The sequence below is a fragment of the Salmo trutta genome, chromosome 16 (genome assembly GCF_901001165.1).
Source record: "Salmo trutta chromosome 16, fSalTru1.1, whole genome shotgun sequence".
Classification (NCBI taxonomy): domain Eukaryota; kingdom Metazoa; phylum Chordata; class Actinopteri; order Salmoniformes; family Salmonidae; genus Salmo; species Salmo trutta.
Genome location: NC_042972.1, coordinates 3,207,731 through 3,231,035, shown reverse-complemented (window position 1 = coordinate 3,231,035; position 23,305 = coordinate 3,207,731). Strand labels below are relative to the sequence as shown.

At 43.2% G+C, this 23,305-nt stretch overlaps 1 protein-coding gene across 1 annotated transcript in view; it reads right to left on the bottom strand.

Moving 5' to 3' along the window:
• The window catches only part of cenpp (centromere protein P), a 216,498-nt gene that overhangs the window by 187,956 nt on the left and 5,237 nt on the right, over positions 1-23,305 (bottom strand). The window contains exons 3-5 of the mRNA XM_029692797.1: positions 21,948-22,111; positions 21,468-21,556; positions 17,628-17,716 (exon numbers count right to left, since the gene is read on the bottom strand). Of these exons, the coding sequence (XP_029548657.1) occupies positions 17,628-17,716; positions 21,468-21,556; positions 21,948-22,111 (342 nt within the window). The remainder of the gene's footprint in view (positions 1-17,627; positions 17,717-21,467; positions 21,557-21,947; positions 22,112-23,305) is intronic.

The window sequence follows — 23,305 nt, the reverse complement described above, 5'->3', positions numbered from 1 at the left end:
CAAAATGGTGTTGTGTTACAGCCTGAATTCAAAATGGATTAAATTGGCGGGTATTCTCACCGATCAGTCTTTATGGGTAAGTCTCTAAGAGTTTTTTTGCACACCTGGATTGTAAAATATTTGCACATTATTTAATTGGTTGTTGATCATTGACATTTTTAATGTCTTGTCATAGACTTTCAAGCCAATTTAATAAAACTAACTCTGCCACTCAGGAACATTCGATGTCGTCTCGGTAAGCAATTCCAGTGTTTATTTGGCCTTGTGTTTTACGTTATTGTCCTGCTGAAAAGGTGAATTTGTCTCCCAGTGTCTGGTGGAAAGCAGACTGAACCAGGATTTCCTCTAGGATTTAGCTCTATTCCGTTTCTGTTTATCCTAAAAATAAAAAAACTCCTTAGTCCTTGTCGATGACAAGCATACTCATAACATGATGCAGCCACCACCATGCTTGACAATATGAATAGTGGTACTCAGTGATGTGTTGGATTTGCCCCATTTTTTGCAGTTTTATTTTAGTGCCTTGTTGTAAACAGGATTCATGTTTTGAAATATTTTTATTCTGTACAGGCTTCCTTCTTTTCACTCTGTCATTTAAGTTAGTTTTGAGGAGTAACTACAATGTTGATCCATCCTCAGTGTTCTCCCATCACAGCCATTAAACTCTAACTGTTTTAAAGTCACTATTGGCCTCATGGTAAAATCCCTGAGCGGTTTCCTTCCTCTCCGGCAACTGAGTTAGGAAGGACACCTGTATCTTTGTAGTGACTGGGTGTATTGATACACCATCCAAAGTGTATTTAATAACTTCACCATGGTCAAATGGATATTCAATATTTACCTTATTTACGAGGCATTGGAAAACCTCCCTGGTCTTTGTGGTTGAATCCGTGTTTGAAATTCACTGCTCGACTGAGGGACCTTACAGATAATTGTATGTGTGGGGTACAGAGATGAGGTAGTCATTCAAAAATCATGTTAAACACTATTGCACACAGACTGAGTCCATGCAACTTATTATGGGACTTGTTAAGCACCTTTTTACTCCTGAACTTATTTAGGTTTACCATAACAAAGGGGTTAAATACTTATTGACTCAAGACATTTCAGCTTTTCCTTTTTAACTACACTTGTAAAAATGACTAAACATAATTCCACTTTGACATTCTGGGGTATTGTGTGTAGGCCAGTGACACAAATCTCAATTAAATCCATTTTAAATTCAGGCTGTAACACAACAAAATGTGGAAAAGGGGTATGAATACTTTCTGAAGGCACTGTATCTAGATCTGACAGAGGGATTCGTAAAGAGCAACGTAAAAATGTTTCGGTGCCCCTTTCCACCTCTGTCCCTAAGCAATCTACCGTCCGACTACGCCACGTCCGACTCTACCGTCCGACTCTACCGTCCGAATCTACCGTCCGAATCTACCGTCCGACTACGCCACGTCCGAATCTACCGTCCGAATCTACCGTCCGACTACGCCACGTCCGAATCTACCATCCGAATCTACCGTCCGACTACGCCACGTCCGAATCTACCGTCCGACTACGCCACGTCCGAATCTACCGTCCGAATCTACCGTCCGACTACGCCACGTCCGAATCTACCGTCCGACTACGCCACGTCCGAATCTACCGTCCGAATCTACCGTCCGACTACGCCACGTCCGAATCTACCGTCCGAATCTACCGTCCGAATCTACCGTCCGACTACGCCACGTCCGAATCTACCGTCCGAATCTACCGTCCGAATCTACCGTCCGACTACGCCACGTCCGAATCTACCGTCCGACTACGCCACGTCCGAATGTACCGTCCGAATCTACCGTCCGACTACGCCACGTCCGAATCTACCGTCCGACTACGCCACGTCCGAATCTACCGTCCGAATCTACCGTCCGACTACGCCACGTCCGAATCTACCGTCCGACTACGCCACGTCCGAATCTACCGTCCGAATCTACCGTCCGACTACGCCACGTCCGACTACGCCACGTCCGAATCTACCGTCCGACTACGCCGCGTCCGAATCTACCGTCCGACTACGCCGCGTCCGAATCTACCGTCCGACTACGCCGCGTCCGAATCTACCATCCGACTACGCCGCGTCCGAATCTACCGTCCGACTACGCCGCGTCCGAATCTACCGTCCGAATCTACCGTCCGACTACGCCACATCTGAATCATTTAATATTGGATAATCGTAATCTGAATTGGTTGATGCCAGTATCAGATTCACAATACCATTCAAAAGTTTGGGGTCAATTAGAAATGTCCTTGTTTTTGAAAGAAAAGCAGAAAAAAAAGTCCATTAAAATAACATCAAATTGATCAGAAATAAGGTGTAAACATTGTTAATGTTGTAAATTACTATTGTAGCTGGAAATGGCTGATATTTTTATGGAATATCTACATAGGCGAACAGAGGTCCGTTATCAGCAACCATCCCTCCTGTGTTCCAATGGCACGTTGTGTTAGCTAATCCAAGTTTATCATTTTAAAAAAGGCTAATTGAGCATTAGAAAACCCTTTTGCAATTATGTTAGCAAAGCTGAAAACTGTTGTTCTGATTTAAAGAAGCAATAAAACTGCCGTTCTTTAGAGTAGTTGAGTATCTGGAGCATCAGCATTTGTGGGTTCGATTACAGGCTCAAAATGTCCAGAAAGAAAGTACTTTCTTCTGAAACTTGTCAGTCTATTCTTGTTCTGAGAAATGAAGGCTATTCCATGTGAGAAATTGCCAAGAAACTGAAGATCTGGTACAACGCTGTGTACTACTCCCTTCACAGAACAGCGCAAACTGGCTCTAACCAGAATAGAAAGAACATTAGTGTTTAGTTTGAGAAACAGACGCCTCACAAGTCCTCAACTGGCAGCTTCATTAAATAGTACCCGCAAAACCCCAGTCTCAACGTCAACAGTGAAGAGGCGATTCCGGGATGCTGGCCTTCTAGGCAGAGTTGCAAAGAAAAAGCCATATCTCAGACTGGCCAATAAAAAGAAAAGATTAAGATGGGCAAAAGAACACAGACACTGGACAGAGGAACTCTGCCTAAATTGTTTTACTTCTCTGTTTAACACTGTTGCAGATAATTATTTAACCAGGCAAGTCAGTTAAGAACAAATTCTTATTTACAATGACGGCCTAGGAACAGTGGGTTAACTGCCTTGTTCAGGGGTAGAACGATAGATTTTTACCTTGTCAGCTCGGGGATTCGATCTAGCTACCTTTCGGTTACTGGCCCAACGCTCTAACCACGAGGCTACCTACAGATGCTCCGTTTAAAAATAAAAAAAGCTAAGAGTAAAGGAGATATCAAACCCTTGGTTCACGCATGAATTGTCTGAAAAAATTACAGGAAGTAAAAGTAGCTTGGGCTAAGGCAAGATTGACTGATACTACATCCGACTGGCAGTCCTTCAGACGTTCCAGAAATAGATGTAGCTCACTTGTTAGAAAAGTAAAGTCAACATACTTCTTTAATTGTGTATCTGAGAAATGGCGGGAATCCAGCAAGCATCTGGAAAGTAGTCAAATCTCTGAACCCACCTCCAGCCTCATTGCCCCCAACAGGTTGTGACAGTCTCTGGTCACATAATAGACTAAATGGACATTTGTGGTGCTTTTAATAACCTTTTTGTCTCAAAAGAATAGTTTACGGAAATTCCTCAAATTCCACTAGAGGGAGTCGTTTATTCACCTCTAAACAGACTGTAGAGAACGATGCACTTCCAGATACACATTGTATATTTATTTTCAAACATTTAATATCTTTATTAACTCAAAGAGCCTTGCTAAAAATCTATGTTAAAAAAAATAAAAAGCTGGTTGAGAGAATGCCAAGAATGTCCAAAGCGGTTATCAAAGCAAAAGGATGGCTACTTTGAAGAATCCCAAATATAAAATATATTATGATTTGTTTAACACATTTTTTTTGGTTACTACATGATTCCATATATGTTATTTCATAGTTTTGATGTCTTCACTTTTATTCTACAATGTAGAAAATAGTAAAAAAGAAAAGAAAAACCCTTGAATGAGTAGGTGTGTCCAAACTTTTTGACTGGTATTGTAGATAACTACTGTCCATTTTCCAAGTCATCTTGCCTTTCCAAAGTATTAGAATCTCTGGCCAACTGTTAGCTAAGCAAGTTTTAAAAACGTGTCATTCTATTCGAAATATGCACCAATCTGGTTTTAGTCCATTTCAGCTGCTACGTTTGTTCTAGATGATGTGTTAAATTACTTTGATCATAAAAACCATTGTGCCGCTTTATTCACAGACCTTTCCAAGGCCTTCGACACTGTTGGGGGGGGGGGCCTTCTTGAGTAATTTAATAGTTTACCTTGAATATTTGTGCATGGCCGTATTTGACTGGTTTTGTACGGTATTTGATTTGAGAGTTTGTCTTTTGAAATGGTATATGCAGGACTCCCTTGTGAAAGAGACCCTGGTCTCAAAATGGTGAGTCCCTGCTTAAAATACAAATTACAAAAATACTGCTACGGCACTATTACCAAACTGAATTTACGCTGTTACTTACTGCACCGCATTACCACATCACAAAAACAACATTGAGTTGATGGAAATTGAACCCAACAGGTGAGATGCTTGCAGGAAAAATACAAGCCACATAACAAAATAGTAACTCTGCTTCATATTTAAAGTGCAATCCCTCCACAGCAGGCCCTTGTCGGACGAGGAGGAAATATCCTCTGATATTTCTAGAAACTTTCCACAGATGTTGTCAGCCAGGGCCCCCCTCGTCCGAGAGACATCGGGAATACGTTTTTTTCCACTGCTATGGAGCCCAAACTCTGCTCCCTCGTTCTGCTCAGATCCGATCAGGGGAAGAAATGCAACAAAAAGGTGTGATGGAAACATGGCAAGGCCCTGACAAATAATTGAACCCGCTCAAACAAACACCGAGGAGACAAACTAAGCAGCTTAATGACTACAGCATCCTGTCTACAGTGTATCTGGGTGGTATATACACACACAGCATCCTGTCTACAGTGTATCTGGGTGGTATATATACACACAGCATCCTGTCTACAGTGTATCTGGGTGGTATATACACACACAGCATCCTGTCTACAGTGTATCTGGGTGGTATATATACACACAGCATCCTGTCTACAGTGTATCTGGGTGGTATATACACACACAGCATCCTGTCTACAGTGTATCTGGGTGGTATATACACACACAGCATCCTGTCTACAGTGTATCTGGGTGGTATTTACACACACAGCATCCTGTCTACAGTGTATCTGGGTGGTATATACACACACAGCATCCTGTCTACAGTGTATCTGGGTGGTATATACACACACAGCATCCTGTCTACAGTGTATCTGGGTGGTATACACACACACAGCATCCTGTCTACAGTGTATCTGGGTGGTATACACACACACAGCATCCTGTCTACAGTGTATCTGGGTGGTATATATACACACACAGCATCCTGTCTACAGTGTATCTGGGTGGTATATATACACACACAGCATCCTGTCTACAGTGTATCTGGGTGGTATATATACACACAGCATCCTGTCTACAGTGTATCTGGGTGGTATATATACACACAGCATCCTGTCTACAGTGTATATGGGTGGTATATACACACACAGCATCCTGTCTACAGTGTATATGGGTGGTATATATATACACACAGCATCCTGTCTACAGTGTATATGGGTGGTATTTTCACAGCATCCTGTCTACAGTGTATCTGGGTGGTATATACACACACAGCATCCTGTCTACAGTGTATCTGGGTGGTATATACACACACAGCATCCTGTCTACAGTGTATCTGGGTGGTATATACACACACAGCATCCTGTCTACAGTGTATCTGGGTGGTATATACACACACAGCATCCTGTCTACAGTGTATCTGGGTGGTATATACACACACAGCATCCTGTCTACAGTGTATCTGGGTGGTATATATACACACACAGCATCCTGTCTACAGTGTATCTGGGTGGTATATACACACACAGCATCCTGTCTACAGTGTATCTGGGTGGTATATATACACACACAGCATCCTGTCTACAGTGTATCTGGGTGGTATATACACACACAGCATCCTGTCTACAGTGTATCTGGGTGGTATATATACACACACAGCATCCTGTCTACAGTGTATCTGGGTGGTGTATATATACACACAGCATCCTGTCTACAGTGTATCTGGGTGGTGTATATATACACACACAGCATCCTGTCTACAGTGTATCTGGGTGGTATATATACACACAGCATCCTGTCTACAGTGTATCTGGGTGGTGTATATATACACACACAGCATCCTGTCTACAGTGTATCTGGGTGGTGTATATATACACACACAGCATCCTGTCTACAGTGTATCTGGGTGGTATATACACACACAGCATCCTGTCTACAGTGTATCTGGGTGGTATACACACACACAGCATCCTGTCTACAGTGTATCTGGGTGGTATATATACACACACAGCATCCTGTCTACAGTGTATCTGGGTGGTATATATACACACACAGCATCCTGTCTACAGTGTATCTGGGTGGTATATATACACACACAGCATCCTGTCTACAGTGTATATGGGTGGTATATATACACACAGCATCCTGTCTACAGTGTATATGGGTGGTATTTTCACAGCATCCTGTCTACAGTGTATCTGGGTGGTATATATACACACACAGCATCCTGTCTACAGTGTATCTGGGTGGTATATATACACACACAGCATCCTGTCTACAGTGTATCTGGGTGGTATATATACACACAGTATCCTGTCTACAGTGTATCTGGGTGGTATATACACACAGCATCCTGTCTACAGTGTATCTGGGTGGTATACACACACACAGCATCCTGTCTACAGTGTATCTGGGTGGTATATATACACACACAGTATCCTGTCTACAGTGTATCTGGGTGGTATTTTCACAGCATCCTGTCTACAGTGTATCTGGGTGGTATATATACACACACAGCATCCTGTCTACAGTGTATCTGGGTGGTATATACACACACAGCATCCTGTCTACAGTGTATCTGGGTGGTATTTACACACACACACAGCATCCTGTCTACAGTGTATCTGGGTGGTATATACACACACAGCATCCTGTCTACAGTGTATCTGGGTGGTATATACACACACAGCATCCTGTCTACAGTGTATCTGAGTGGTATATACACACACAGCATCCTGTCTACAGTGTATCTGGGTGGTATATACACACACAGCATCCTGTCTACAGTGTATCTGGGTGGTATATACACACACAGCATCCTGTCTACAGTGTATCTGGGTGGTATATACACACAGCATCCTGTCTACAGTGTATCTGGGTGGTATATATACACACAGCATCCTGTCTACAGTGTATCTGGGTGGTATATACACACACAGCATCCTGTCTACAGTGTATCTGGGTGGTATATATACACACAGCATCCTGTCTACAGTGTATATGGGTGGTATTTTCACAGCATCCTGTCTACAGTGTATCTGGGTGGTATATATACACACACAGCATCCTGTCTACAGTGTATCTGGGTGGTATATACACACACAGCATCCTGTCTACAGTGTATCTGGGTGGTGTATATACACACACAGCATCCTGTCTACAGTGTATCTGGGTGGTGTATATACACACACACCATCCTGTCTACAGTGTATCTGGGTGGTGTATATATACACACACAGCATCCTGTCTACAGTGTATCTGGGTGGTGTATATATACACACACAGCATCCTGTCTACAGTGTATCTGGGTGGTATATACACACACAGCATCCTGTCTACAGTGTATCTGGGTGGTATACACACACACAGCATCCTGTCTACAGTGTATCTGGGTGGTATATATACACACACAGCATCCTGTCTACAGTGTATCTGGGTGGTATATATACACACACAGCATCCTGTCTACAGTGTATCTGGGTGGTATATATACACACACAGCATCCTGTCTACAGTGTATATGGGTGGTATATATACACACAGCATCCTGTCTACAGTGTATATGGGTGGTATTTTCACAGCATCCTGTCTACAGTGTATCTGGGTGGTATATATACACACACAGCATCCTGTCTACATTGTATCTGGGTGGTATATATACACACACAGCATCCTGTCTACAGTGTATCTGGGTGGTATATATACACACAGTATCCTGTCTACAGTGTATCTGGGTGGTATATACACACAGCATCCTGTCTACAGTGTATCTGGGTGGTATACACACACACAGCATCCTGTCTACAGTGTATCTGGGTGGTATATATACACACACAGTATTCTGTCTACAGTGTATCTGGGTGGTGTATATATACACACACAGCATCCTGTCTACAGTGTATCTGGGTGGTATATACACACACAGCATCCTGTCTACAGTGTATCTGGGTGGTATACACACACACAGCATCCTGTCTACAGTGTATCTGGGTGGTATATACACACACAGCATCCTGTCTACAGTGTATCTGGGTGGTATATATACACACACAGCATCCTGTCTACAGTGTATCTGGGTGGTATATATACACACACAGCATGCTGTCTACAGTGTATATGGGTGGTATATATACACACAGCATCCTGTCTACAGTGTATATGGGTGGTATTTTCACAGCATCCTGTCTACAGTGTATCTGGGTGGTATATATACACACACAGCATCCTGTCTACAGTGTATCTGGGTGGTATATACACACACAGCATCCTGTCTACAGTGTATCTGGGTGGTATATATACACACAGTATCCTGTCTACAGTGTATCTGGGTGGTATATACACACAGCATCCTGTCTACAGTGTATCTGGGTGGTATACACACACACAGCATCCTGTCTACAGTGTATCTGGGTGGTATATATACACACACAGTATCCTGTCTACAGTGTATCTGGGTGGTATATACACACACATCATCCTGTCTACAGTGTATCTGGGTGGTATATACACACACATCATCCTGTCTACAGTGTATCTGGGTGGTATATACACACACAGCATCCTGTCTACAGTGTATCTGGGTGGTATATACACACACAGCATCCTGTCTACAGTGTATCTGGGTGGTATATACACACACAGCATCCTGTCTACAGTGTATCTGGGTGGTATATACACACACAGCATCCTGTCTACAGTGTATCTGGGTGGTATATATACACACACAGCATCCTGTCTACAGTGTATCTGGGTGGTATATACACACACAGCATCCTGTCTACAGTGTATCTGGGTGGTATATATACACACACAGCATCCTGTCTACAGTGTATCTGGGTGGTGTATATATACACACACAGCATCCTGTCTACAGTGTATCTGGGTGGTGTATATATACACACACAGCATCCTGTCTACAGTGTATCTGGGTGGTATATATACACACAGCATCCTGTCTACAGTGTATCTGGGTGGTGTATATATACACACACAGCATCCTGTCTACAGTGTATCTGGGTGGTGTATATATACACACACAGCATCCTGTCTACAGTGTATCTGGGTGGTATATACACACACAGCATCCTGTCTACAGTGTATCTGGGTGGTATACACACACACAGCATCCTGTCTACAGTGTATCTGGGTGGTATATATACACACACAGCATCCTGTCTACAGTGTATATGGGTGGTATATATACACACAGCATCCTGTCTACAGTGTATATGGGTGGTATTTTCACAGCATCCTGTCTACAGTGTATCTGGGTGGTATATACACACAGCATCCTGTCTACAGTGTATCTGGGTGGTATATATACACACACAGCATCCTGTCTACAGTGTATCTGGGTGGTATATATACACACAGTATCCTGTCTACAGTGTATCTGGGTGGTATACACACACACAGCATCCTGTCTACAGTGTATCGGTGGTATATATACACACACAGTATCCTGTCTACAGTGTATCTGGGTGGTATTTTCACAGCATCCTGTCTACAGTGTATCTGGGTGGTATATATACACACACAGCATCCTGTCTACAGTGTATCTGGGTGGTATATACACACACAGCATCCTGTCTACAGTGTATCTGGGTGGTATATACTCACACAGCATCCTGTCTACAGTGTATCTGGGTGGTATTTACACACACACACAGCATCCTGTCTACAGTGTATCTGGGTGGTATTTACACACACACACAGCATCCTGTCTACAGTGTATCTGGGTGGTATTTACACACACACACAGCATCCTGTCTACAGTGTATCTGGGTGGTATATACACACACAGCATCCTGTCTACAGTGTATCTGGGTGGTATATACACACACAGCATCCTGTCTACAGTGTATCTGGGTGGTATATACACACACAGCATCCTGTCTACAGTGTATCTGGGTGGTATATACACACACAGCATCCTGTCTACAGTGTATCTGGGTGGTATATACACACACAGCATCCTGTCTACAGTGTATCTGGGTGGTATATATACACACAGCATCCTGTCTACAGTGTATCTGGGTGGTATATATACACACAGCATCCTGTCTACAGTGTATCTGGGTGGTATATACACACACAGCATCCTGTCTACAGTGTATCTGGGTGGTATATATACACACAGCATCCTGTCTACAGTGTATATGGGTGGTATTTTCACAGCATCCTGTCTACAGTGTATCTGGGTGGTATATACACACACAGCATCCTGTCTACAGTGTATCTGGGTGGTATATACACACAGCATCCTGTCTACAGTGTATCTGGGTGGTATATATACACACACAGCATCCTGTCTACAGTGTATCTGGGTGGTATATATACACACACAGCATCCTGTCTACAGTGTATCTGGGTGGTATACACACACACAGCATCCTGTCTACAGTGTATCTGGGTGGTATATATACACACACAGTATCCTGTCTACAGTGTATCTGGGTGGTATTTTCACAGCATCCTGTCTACAGTGTATCTGGGTGGTATATATACACACAGCATCCTGTCTACAGTGTATCTGGGTGGTATATATACACAGCATCCTGTCTACAGTGTATCTGGGTGGTATATATACACAGCATCCTGTCTACAGTGTATCTGGGTGGTATATACACACACAGCATCCTGTTTACAGTGTATCTGGTGGGATACACTGCTTTCAAAGAGTATTCATACCTCTTGACTTATTCCACTTTGTGTTATATTCCGAATTCAAAATGGATTACCCATCTACACCTTGTAGCCCATAATGAGAAAGCGATAACATGTTTTTTTTGTTTTTTTTTACAGAAATATGTCATTTACATAAGTAGTCACACCCCTTTGCTATGACACTCCAAATTTAAGGTGCATCCAATCATCCTTGAGATATCACTACAACTTGATTGGAGTCCAGCTGTGGGCCAATTCACTTGTTTAGACAGGATTTAGAAGGAAACCCAGCTGTTTATATACTTTCTCCACAGTTGACAGTGCATGTCAGAGCAGAAACTATTCCATTAAGATCAAGGAACTGTCCGTAGATCTCCAAGATGAAATGGTGATGAGGAAGGGTATAAAAATATATATATATGTAACTACCCAGACTCTGCCTAGAACTGGCCGTCCAATCAAACTGAGGTACCGAGCAAGAAGGACCTTGGTCAGGGAGGTGACCAACAACCCAACAGTTTAGGGTGTTACTTGAGGACCTAGTAGCTGTGGCCTGTAACTGTTGTACGTTTCGTATTTATTGCTGTTTTGTTTTACATTGTCTTGGTTGTTGTAAAATCAGGGCATCTTTGGAAATGAGACCTCAGTGGGTTTTTCGCTGAATAAATAAAAATACTATTTATGTTTAATGAGATTTCTGTTTTTCATTTTCAATAAATTTGTTAAACTTTCTAAAAACATGTTTTTAAATGTCATTACGGGGTAATTTGTGTAAATTGGTGAGGATTATTTTTTTTTAAATGTAATCCATTTTGAATTCAGTTTGTAACACAACAAAATGTGGAATAGGTCAAGGTGTATGAAGAGTTTCTGAAGCCACTGTACAGTATAGCTGGTGGTTCAGTACGATTGGGCATTTATCATACTGTTTCAGACTCTTATAAGCATCTTACACATAACAAATCATGTTTTTAAAAATCTCTCCAAAAGCTCCAATCCAACCAGGTGTGAGCAATCAGTGCCTGTATTGGCATGGCATCTAGGAACCTCTGTCTGCTAGACCAGTCAGCAGTTTACATGAGATGTCGCCAACAGGGTTTTCTCTGAGTAATGATTAAAAAATTTTTAAAAAAGCCCTGTGCCCCAGACAGAGAAAATATACAGACTACATTCCAAACGGTACCCTATTCCCTATGGAGTGCACTACTTTTGACCAGGGCCCATAGGACTACATAAGGAATGGAGTGCAATTTGGGACGTAACCACAGACTTGTGTGAGAATCATTATCTCCAGTAGTTTTCCACGTCCCGTGTGCCAGAACCGATCCTCTGTCAGACCAGACAATATGATCCAGAGGACCGGCAGCATGTTGGTTCTGCTGTAAAAAGAGAGAACAAAGTCCTCCACTAATCAATCCAGAGATTTAGGAGAGAAATCAGTTATTTATACAACGTCCTTCCTCATGCCTCCAGGTCAAAGAAAGAAGACTCAAGACAGACATTTGAGATTATGCAGCAAAGAAAAACAACACAAATATTACAATAGAACCAGGAAAATGTTGTGTTCAGCAGTTCAGCAACCCTACTACTGACTGGGTTGAATTTGCATTGCTTTTATCCTCCTGCAGTCCATCCAACACTAGCGACTAGAATTCATTTTGTAAAGTTAGTGTGGGAGAGGTGGAAAATGTATCGTTAACGATCAATAATGACAAACCTCCTGGCGTTGACAACTTAGATGGAAAGCTACTGAAGATGGTAGCTGACTCTATAGCCACTCCTATCTATCATATCTTTAATCTGAGCCTAGAGGAAAGTCTTTGTCCTCAGGCCTGGAGGGAAGCCAGTCATTCCGCTACCCAAGAGTGGTAAAGCCGGCCTTTACTGGTTCTAACAGCAGACCTATCAGCTTGCTGCCAGCTCTTAGCAAACTGTTGGAAAAAATGGTGTTTGACCAAATACAATGCTATTCCTCTGCAAACAAATTAACAACAGACTTTCAGCTTGCTTATAGAGAAGGGCACTCAACATGTACTGCACTGACACAAATGACTGATGATTGGTTGAAAGAAATTGCTAATATGAAGATTGTGGGAGCTGTACTGTTAGATTTCAGTGCAGCCTCTGATTATTATTGACCTTAACCTGTTGTTGAGAAAACTTAAGTGCTATGGCTTTTCAACCTCTGCCATATCGTGGATTCAGAGCGATCTATCTAATAGAACTCAGAGGGTTTTCTTTAATGAAAAGCTTCTCTTATGTCAAACAGTGTAAAGTGTGGTGTACCGCAGGGCAGCTCTCTAGGCCCTCTACTCTTTTCTATTTTTACCAATGACCTGCCGCTGGCATTAAACAAAGCATGTGTGTCCATGTATGCTGATGATTCAACCAAATACGCATCAGCAACCACAGCTAATGAAGTCAAAGAGTTGCAGTCTGTTTTGGAATGGGTGGCCAGTAATAAACTAGTCCTGAACATCTAAAACTAAGAGCATTGTATTTGGTACAAATCATTCCCTAAGTTCTAGACCTCAGCTGAATCCGGTAATGAATGGTGTGACTGTTGAACAAGTTGAGGAGACTAAAATTGTTTGCATAGTCAACTTACACACAGCTCTGACACACACACTTATCCCACCAGACATGCCACCAGGGGTCTTTTCATAGTCCCCAAATCCAGAACAAATTCAAGAAAATGTACACTATTATATAGAAACCTTATTGCATGGAACTCCCATCTCATATTGCTCAAATAAACAACAAACCTGGTTTCAGAAAACTGATAAAGCAACGCCTCTCGGCACAACACCTCTCTCCTATTTGACCTAGATAGTTTGTATGTATTGATATGTAGGCTATTTGTGCCTTTTTAAAAATATATCTAGTTCTGTCCTTGAGCTGTTCTTGTCTATTGATGTTCTGTAGTATGTCATTCTGTATTATGTTTCATGTTTTGTGTGGATCCCCAGGAAGACTAGCTGCTGCTTTAGTAACAGCTAATGGGGATTCTAATAAAATACCAAATGACTGACTTTATCCTCCTGCAGTCCATCCAGAACTAGAGATTAGAACTAGAATGACTGACACTCAAATCCACTTTCATGTGTTTTACTAAAGTGGAGCAGGAGACTGCTCTGAGCTTCAGTAAAGTACCCCATTAAAATAAATCAAAATCAGGTAAACACTAATACTGCACGTCATGACATAAACCTAGCTACAGCGTGACATAGACCTAGCTACAGCGTGACATAGACCTAGCTACAGCGTGACATAGACCTAGCTACAGCGCGACATAGACCTAGCTACAGCGCGACATAGACCTAGCTACAGCGCGACATAGACCTAGCTACAGCGCGACATAGACCTTAGCTACAGCGCGACATAGACCTAGCTACAGCGCGACATAGACCTAGCTACAGCGCGACATAGACCTAGCTACAGCGCGACATAGACCTTAGCTACAGCGCGACATAGATCTTAGCTACAGCGTGACATAGACCTTAGCTACAGCGTGACATAGACCTTAGCTACAGCGTGACATAGACCTTAGCTACAGCGTGACATAGACCTTAGCTACAGCGTGACATAGACCTTAGCTACAGCGTGACATAGACCTAGCTATAGCATGACATAGACCTAGCTATAGCATGACATAGACCTAGCTATAGCATGACATAGACCTAGCTATAGCACCACTGTGGGTGTGGATGCAAACTGCAACAATTTCTGTCTGGATAGAAATCACATGGACTGTTGTCTCGACTGAACCATATGGACAGGGAAACGTTATGTGTAAGGCGCATTACTACACATTACTGTGTAGGGTGCTGTCTTTCGGATGGGACGTTAAACGGGTGTCCTGACTCTCTGTGGTCACTAAAGATCCCATGGTGCTTATCGTAAGAGTAGGGGTGTTAACCCTGGTGTCCTGGCTAAATTCCCAATCTGACCCTCATACCATCACGGCCACCTAATCATCCCCAGCTTCCAATTGGCTCATTTATCCCTCCTCCTCTCCCCTGTAACTGTTCTCCAGGTCGTTGCTGTAAATGAGAACGTGTTCTCAGTCAACTTACCTGGTAAAATAACAGATAAATAAATACAAAAATAAATCAAATAAAAATTGGGTTTATATAAATCCTTTCCATTATATACAACTACTACAACCTCGCAGATTAGCTAAATGTTGGCTCCATAAAATGGGAACGTGTTGAACCTTGTAAGCGTGATGATTTATGGGAGTAAAGAACAGTGAAAATGAGAAATGTACACCCCAAAATGAAAATGCTTCTACATTGTTCATTAACTAAAAATGGCGACCAACACACCCTTGGTTGTTTGTAGAAACAGAAAACATTTGATGCCGTTTCTGTTAGGAAGAATTATAACTGTTGATATATTCACTCAAGGCTTTCAAGAACACAGACCATCTGTCTATAAATGTAATACACGTCAAGGAGAATCGATTCAGCAATAAAAATAAAAAAATGGATTCAATCTACGGCTACTTTTCCACTACTGGGCAAATAAAGACTAGAGAGAGATGATGCCAAGACTCTGGTCAAGCCAAACACAAAGACCAGTCCCTAATGGCATTCTATTCCCTACATAGTGCACTACTTTTGACCAGAGCCCCTTCATCATATTTCCTACATGGAGCTCTGGTCAAAAGTAGGGCACTATGTAGGGAATAGAATGCCATTAGGGAACACCAGATTGGTCTTCAAACAGCCTGTAGCTGTCTATAACCAGAGTAAGGTACTACAAAACAGGATCAATGAGTTGACCAGTTAATTTACCTAAATATTCTGAATGAACTTTATTTTTTTATTTTATTTTTTTAAACATAAGCCTGAAATGGGCATGGTTTAAATGACTCAACAACCAAAAATACATATCTAAGCTTTCTAAATAAAACAAGAAAACACAGTTATTTCTGGTTGTTAATCAAAGTTAGCAGGCTAATTAATTGATCCTTCGGAGTATACCCTTCTGGGCAGTGGGCCTACTGTCCAGAACCGAACCCTCTGACCCGGTTTCAATGTTACCGTCTGGGCAGTGGGCCTACTGGCCAGAACCAAACCCTCTGACCCGGTTTCAATGTTACCCTTCTGGGCAGTGGGCCTACTGTCCAGAACCAAACCCTCTGACCCGGTTTCAATGTTACCGTCTGGGCAGTGGGCCTACTGGCCAGAACCAAACCCTCTGACCCGGTTTCAATGTTACCCTTCTGGGCAGTGGGCCTACTGTCCAGAACCAAACCCTCTGACCCGGTTTCAATGTTACCGTCTGGGCAGTGGGCCTACTGGCCAGAACCAAACCCTCTGACCCGGTTTCAATGTTACCCTCTGGGCAGTGGGCCTACTGGCCAGAACCAAACCCTCTGACCCGGTTTCAATGTTACCCTCTGGGCAGTGGGCCTACTGGCCAGAACCAAACCCTCTGACCCTGTTTCAATGTTGCCCTCTGGGCAGTGGGCATACTGTCCAGAACCAAACCCTCTGACCCGGTTTCAATGTTGCCCTCTGGGCAGTGGGCCTACTGGCCAGAACCAAACCCTCTGACCCGGTTTCAATGTTGCCTTCTGGGCAGTGGGCCTACTGGCCAGAACCAAACCCTCTGACCCGGTTTCAATGTTGCCCTTCTGGGCAGTGGGCCTACTGGCCAGAACCAAACCCTCTGACCCGGTTTCAATGTTGCCCTTCTGGGCAGTGGGCCTACTGGCCAGAACCAAACCCTCTGACCCAGTTTCAATGTTGCCTTCTGGGCAGTGGGCCTACTGTCCAGAACCAAACCCTCTGACCCGGTTTCAATGTTATGTTCAAACAAGCGTTTAGCAGAGTCCTAAGCAAACGCGCGTTTAGCAGAGTCCTAAACAAACGAGCGTTTAGTAGAGTCCTAAACAAACGCGCGTTTAGCAGAGTCCTAAACAAACACGCGTTTAGCAGAGTCCTAAACGAGCGTTTAGTAGAGTCTTAAACAAACGCACTTTTAGTAGAGTCCTAAACAAACGAGCGTTTAGTAGAGTCCTAAGCAAACGCGCGTTTAGTAGAGTCCTAAACAAACGAGCGTTTAGCAGAGTCCTAAACAAACGAGCGTTTAGCAGAGTCCTAAACAAACGCGCGTTTAGCAGAGTCCTAAACAACCGCGCGTTTAGCAGAGTCCTAAACAAACGCGCGTTTAGCAGAGTCCTAAACAAACGCGCTTTAGTAGAGTCCTAAACAAACGCGCTTTAGTAGAGTCCTAAGATGAGCTAAACAACCACAACTCGTGACTGGGTTTCACGTTTTCCATTTACAAATGACTTGCACCGATAAGTAGTTAGGCCTACAGTGTGTCTTTATACCCTGACAGTAAAGATATTGATCGCTATTGATCGAGTGCGAGTATTACAACAGTAATAAAACTGTCAAAACAAAATTTAAAAAACGGGGACGTGTTAGAATACATTTTTCAATATCACGGCCTTACCCAGACACAAATTTACTGAAGTCCTTAAACTCAGTGCTGTCCATGACGATGTTGAGGTCAGTGATCGTCCTCACCAGGGTAGCATCCTCCTATGAGAAGGTCAAAGACGTCAGTTAGCTTTAAACAGTATCAATTACAGCCAATCATAATAAAATGATATGATATACTGATCTGATACTTATTCAACAAAAGCATAACCAGCAGTATTAGACCAGTTGTCTATTGGTTTGGTCTAAAAGCATCTATAACCAGCCGTATTAGACAGTTGTCCGTTGGTTTGGTCTAAAAGCATCTATAACCAGCAGTATTAGACAGTTGTCCATTGGTTTGGTCTAAAAGCATCTATAACCAGCAGTATTAGACAGTTGTCCATTGGTTTGGTCTTAAAGCATCTATAACCAGCAGTATTAGACAGTTGTCCATTGGTTTGGTCTAAAAGCATCTACAACCAGCAGTATTAGACAGTTGTCTATTGGAAATCTAAAATTGTACTTTATACTACTTGCTTTCCATTAAACAAAATGTTCTAGAATCCCTAAACTGAAGGGGTGATATGTCTGTTTCCTGTGTTGACTACATGCCCTCGCTTCAGTCTGCCATAAATATAGATCTACACTGGCCCCTTGTGTTGATGACCGCAGATAACAGGTTCATCCATTTCAACCCTTGAAGATATATAGGTCCTACTTACTACAGGCAACTTCTGGACAATATTTCTGTAAATTAAAAATGGCCAAACCAGCAAATATCCACCTTTTCGAGCTCAAAGACGATGGCCAAAGCTTTGCCATGACGTAGCACAATGATTTAAGTCAACAGATCATCGTTTCAGTGAAAGTATGATACATTCGGGCTTGACGTGACAAATCCGAACTGCTCACTTCGTGCAAATCTCTGTGAATGCAGTGTCTTTCCTTATGATATGACGTACAAATTGTTATCAACCTACATTTCGTTTCAGGGCTGGGTATATGAATGTTACCATCCACCAGCATGGCATTGTTTATTAAATCAGAAACAGGTTGCAAAGCTCTACCTCTTGGTGACTGAGATGAGCCAAACAGCCTTGTGCTCCTGAGGCTGGGAGCTAATTCCAATACTGGGTAACTTTATAAACTGGTTTAACAGTGTTGAGGTCCTGAGCAGGTTTTCATCAAGGATCTCGCTGTACTTTGCTCCGTTCATCTTTCCCCTCGATCCCGACTAGTCTTCCAGTCCCTGCCACTGAAAAACATCCCCACAGTATGATGCTGCCACCACCATGCTTCACCGTAGGGATGGTGCCAGGTTTCCTCAAGACATGACACTTGGCACTCAGGCCAAAGAGTTCAATCTTGGTTTCATCAGGCCAGAGAATCTTGTTTCTCATGGTCTGAGAGTCCTTTAGGTGCCTTTTGGCAAACTCCAAGAGGGCTGTCATGTGCCTTTTACTGAGGAGCGGCTTCCACCTGGACACTCAACCATAAAGGCTTGATTGATGGAGCGCTGCAGAGATGGTTGTCCTTTTGGAAGGTTCTCCAATCTACACAGAAGAACTCTGGAGCTCTGTCAGTGACCATCGGGTTCTTGGTCACTTCCCTGACCAAGGCCCTTCTTCCCCGATTGCTGTTTGGCCGGGCGGCCAGCTTTAGGAAGAGTCTTGGTGGTCCCAAACTTCTTCAATTTAAGAATGATGGAGGCCACTGTGTTCTTGGGGACCTTCAATGCTGCAGAAATATTTTTTGGTACCCTTCACCAGATCTGTGCCTCGACACAATCCTGTCTCTGAGCTCTAGGGACAATTCCTTCGACCTCATGGCCTGGTTTTTGCTCTGACATGTACTGTCAACTGTGGGACCTTATATAGACAGGTGTGTGCCTTTCCAAATCATGTCAAATCAATTGAATTTACCACAGGTGGACTCCAATCAAGTTGTAGAAACATCTCCAGGATGATCAATGGAAACAGGATGCACCTGAGCTCAATTTCGAGTCTCATAGCAAAGGGTCTGAATACTTATGTAAATACGGTATGTTTTTTCATGTATTTTTTTTTTATTTGCTAAAACTTTCTAAAAACCTGTTTTGGCTTTGTCATTATGGGGTATTGTGATGTCATTATGGGGTATTGTGATGTCATTATGGGGTATTGTGATGTCATTATGGGGTATTGTGTGTAGATTGATGAGGAATCTATTTTAGAATACGGCTGTAACGTAACAAAATGTGGAAAAACTCAAGGGGTCTGAATACTTTCTGAAGGCATTTTATAAAATGATATAATTGTGTGATACGTATTTTTGCAAACCCAGTCCCCCCAAGATGAATGGTCTTGACCACAGAAGTTTTGCTTCACTACACGCTCCACCACTTTGATTTGTGTAAGGTTAGTGTCTATCCAGATAATGAAAAGGCAGCTCACAAAAGAAAATTCAAGGAACTTAGTTATATGTTATTTGTGGCGTGCATGATCACGAGCAGTCATTGTAGCCTATCATTTCACTTCCCCCGTGAGAACCACGACCACAGGCTGACTTGGCTCAGCTGTACCGCAGCCAAGACCTGCCAGCAGCCTACCTACCAAAAGGTAGGTAGGCTGCTTTCAATAGTTATCCATATTACCAGAGCATCATCTTATTCTAACTATTTCTATGGCGGATTCACGGCCCGCTATTTATGGAAGATGACAAAGCTTTGGAGATAACCATAGATGGTTAAGTCAAAGATACACAAAAGTATGTGGACACCCCTTCAAAATTTGTGGATTTGGCTATTTCAGCCACACCCGTCGCTGACAGGTGTATAAAATTGAGCACACAGCCATACAATCTCCATAGACAAACATTGGCAGTATAACGGCCCGTACTGAAGAGCTCAGTGACTTTCAACATGGCACCGTCATAGGATGCCACCTTTCCAACAAGTCAGTTCGTCAAATTTCTGCCCTGCTAGAGCTGGCTCGGTCAACTGTAAGTGTTGTTATTGTGAAGTGGAAACTTCTAGGAGCAACAACGGCTCAGCCGTGAAGTGGTAGGCACCACAAAGTCACAAAATGGGACCGCTAAAGCGCATAAAGCGTAAAAATTGTCTGTCCTCATTTGCAACACTCACTACCGAGTTCCAGACTGCCTCTGGAAGCAACGTCAGCACAAGAACTGCTCGTTGGGAGCTTCATGAAATGGGTTTCCATGGCAGAGCAGCCTCACACAAGCCTTAGATCACCATGTGTAATGCCAAGCGTCGGCTGGAGTTGTGTAAAGCTCGCCTTCATTGGACTCTGGAGCAGTGGAAACGCGTTCTCTGGAGTGATGAATCACGCTTCACCATTTGGCAGTCCGACAGACGAATCTGGGTTTGGCGGATGCCAGGAGAACGCTACCTGCCCCAATGCATAGTGCCAACTGTAAAGTTTGGTGGAAGAAGAATAATTGAATAATGTTTTTCATGGGTTCAGGCCCCTTAGTTCCAATAAAGGGAAATCTTAACACGACAACATACAATGACTTTCCAGACAATTCTGTGCTCCCAAATTTGTGGCAACAGTTTGGGGAAGGGCCTTTCCTGTTTCAGCATGACAATGCCCCCGTGCACAAAACGAGGTCCATACAGAAATGGTTTGTCGAGATCCGTGTGGAACAACTTGACTGGCCTGCACAAAGCCCTGACCTGAACCCATCGTCAGTTAAACTGCAGTTCCGAAGCAGAACTGTAGGAGCAGTCGAAGCTGTTATTTTAGACCGGAACCCTGGCCCTAAACGTACATTTCCTCTCTAGGACAGGAAATGACTGGGACCTCTTCTGGCTCAATAGCACCCCCCAGAGGCAATAGTTCAGAATAGCCTTAACAGACATTCTTCTCACCTGAACATCAGTGAGCTCAAACTCCACTTGGAAGTCTAAGAAGGAGCAGCGGCCCGTCAGCCTGTGTTGTTGCACCATCTTCTTGTCGCCTTAGAAGAGGGCAGAGGAAAAACATGAGATTATACCAAAGATATGCCCAAACTTTAGCTCTTAAATCTATTCATCCTTCTTCAATTGCTCGCATCCTCGCTCCTCACCTCCTTGGCTCCTTCTCAAAACAGATTGGAGAAAAGTCTGAGAGCTTTGGACCTTCTCTTCCAATACAGTTGAAGGAGGTGAGGCAAGGAGATGCAAGGAGATGAGGAATTGTGGAAAGACCTAGCCCAACCCCTAGACCTAGCCCTACCCCTAGTCGTAGACATACCCCTACCCCTAGACCTACCCCTAGACCTAGTCCTACCCCTAGTCATAGACCTAGTCCTACCCCTACCCGTAGTACTAGACCTAGTCAAAGGAGTAGTTATAAAGAATGACAGTTACTTTTCTCCACAGTCTTCACACAGCAGTTGGCAAGAACGATTCCGTTTATCTTGGTCTGTCTGATGAGATCTTCCTCCATCTCCATTATCTCAGTCTTCAGGTGAGCTGTGATGTCTCTCTGACTCTTCCCAGTCTCCTTCTCCTGATGTCCTGTCATGGCCAACCTGTGTGTTGGGGGAAACAACAACAACAACATCATCATCATCACCACCATAGATGAATCAACTGGTCCTGTGTGGCTCAGTTGGTAGAGCATGGTGCATGCAATGCCAGCATTGTGGGTTCGATTCCCATGGGGGGATTACGGAGTTACAATTCATATAAGGAAATCAGTCAATTGAAATTAATTAATTAGGCCCTAATCTATGGATTTCACATGACTGGGAATACAGATATGCATCTGTTGGTCACAGATACCTTAAAACAAAAAAGTAGGGGCGTGGATCAGAAAACCAGTCAGTATCTGATGTGACCACCATTTTGCCTCATGCAGCGCGACACATCTCCTTCACATAGAGTTGTTCAGGCTGTTGATTGTCGCCTGTGGAATGGTGTCCCACTCCTCTATAAATGGCTGTACAAAGTTGCTGGATATTGGCGGGAACTGGAACACGCTGTCGTACATGTCGATCCAGAGCATCCCAAACATGCTCAATGAGTGACATGTCTGGTGAGTATGCAAGCCATGGAAGAACTGGGACATTTTCAGCTTCCAGAAATTGTATCTCTGTGCATTCAAGTTGCCATTGATAAAATGCAATTGTGTTCGTTGTCCATAGCTTATGCCATACATGTGGTCTGCGGTTGTGAGGCCAGTTGGACATACTGCCAAATTCTCTGAGGCGGCTTATGGTAGAGAAATTAACATTCAAATTCTCTGGCAACAGCTCTGGTGGATATTCCTGCAGTCAGCATGCCAATTCCACACTCCCTCTAATCTTGAGACATCTGTGGCATTGTGTTGTGTGACAAAACTGCACATTTTAGAGAGTGTCCTTTTATTACACGGGGTGGACCTGTGTAATGATCATGCTGTTTAAAAATCAGCTTCTTGATATGCCACACCAGCTCATGAAACCAACACTTTATATGTTGCGTTTATATTTTTGTTCAGTTTAGTAAATCGGTTTAGTACATACACATTGGCGGCACTTCCCGTAGCAGTACGATTGGCCGATTTGAGGCCAAATATATTCAACATGTCAGAAAATTAAAAATGGGGGAAACCATAAGTGTTTGTAGAGTTCCCAGGAGGCTGTGAAAGCCATCAATCACACGCTGGTCGGAACTAGAAAACGTGTTCATTTCCAACATGCTCAGGGTGTTTTCACATATAGCCCTCTTTAAAAAGGGCTTTT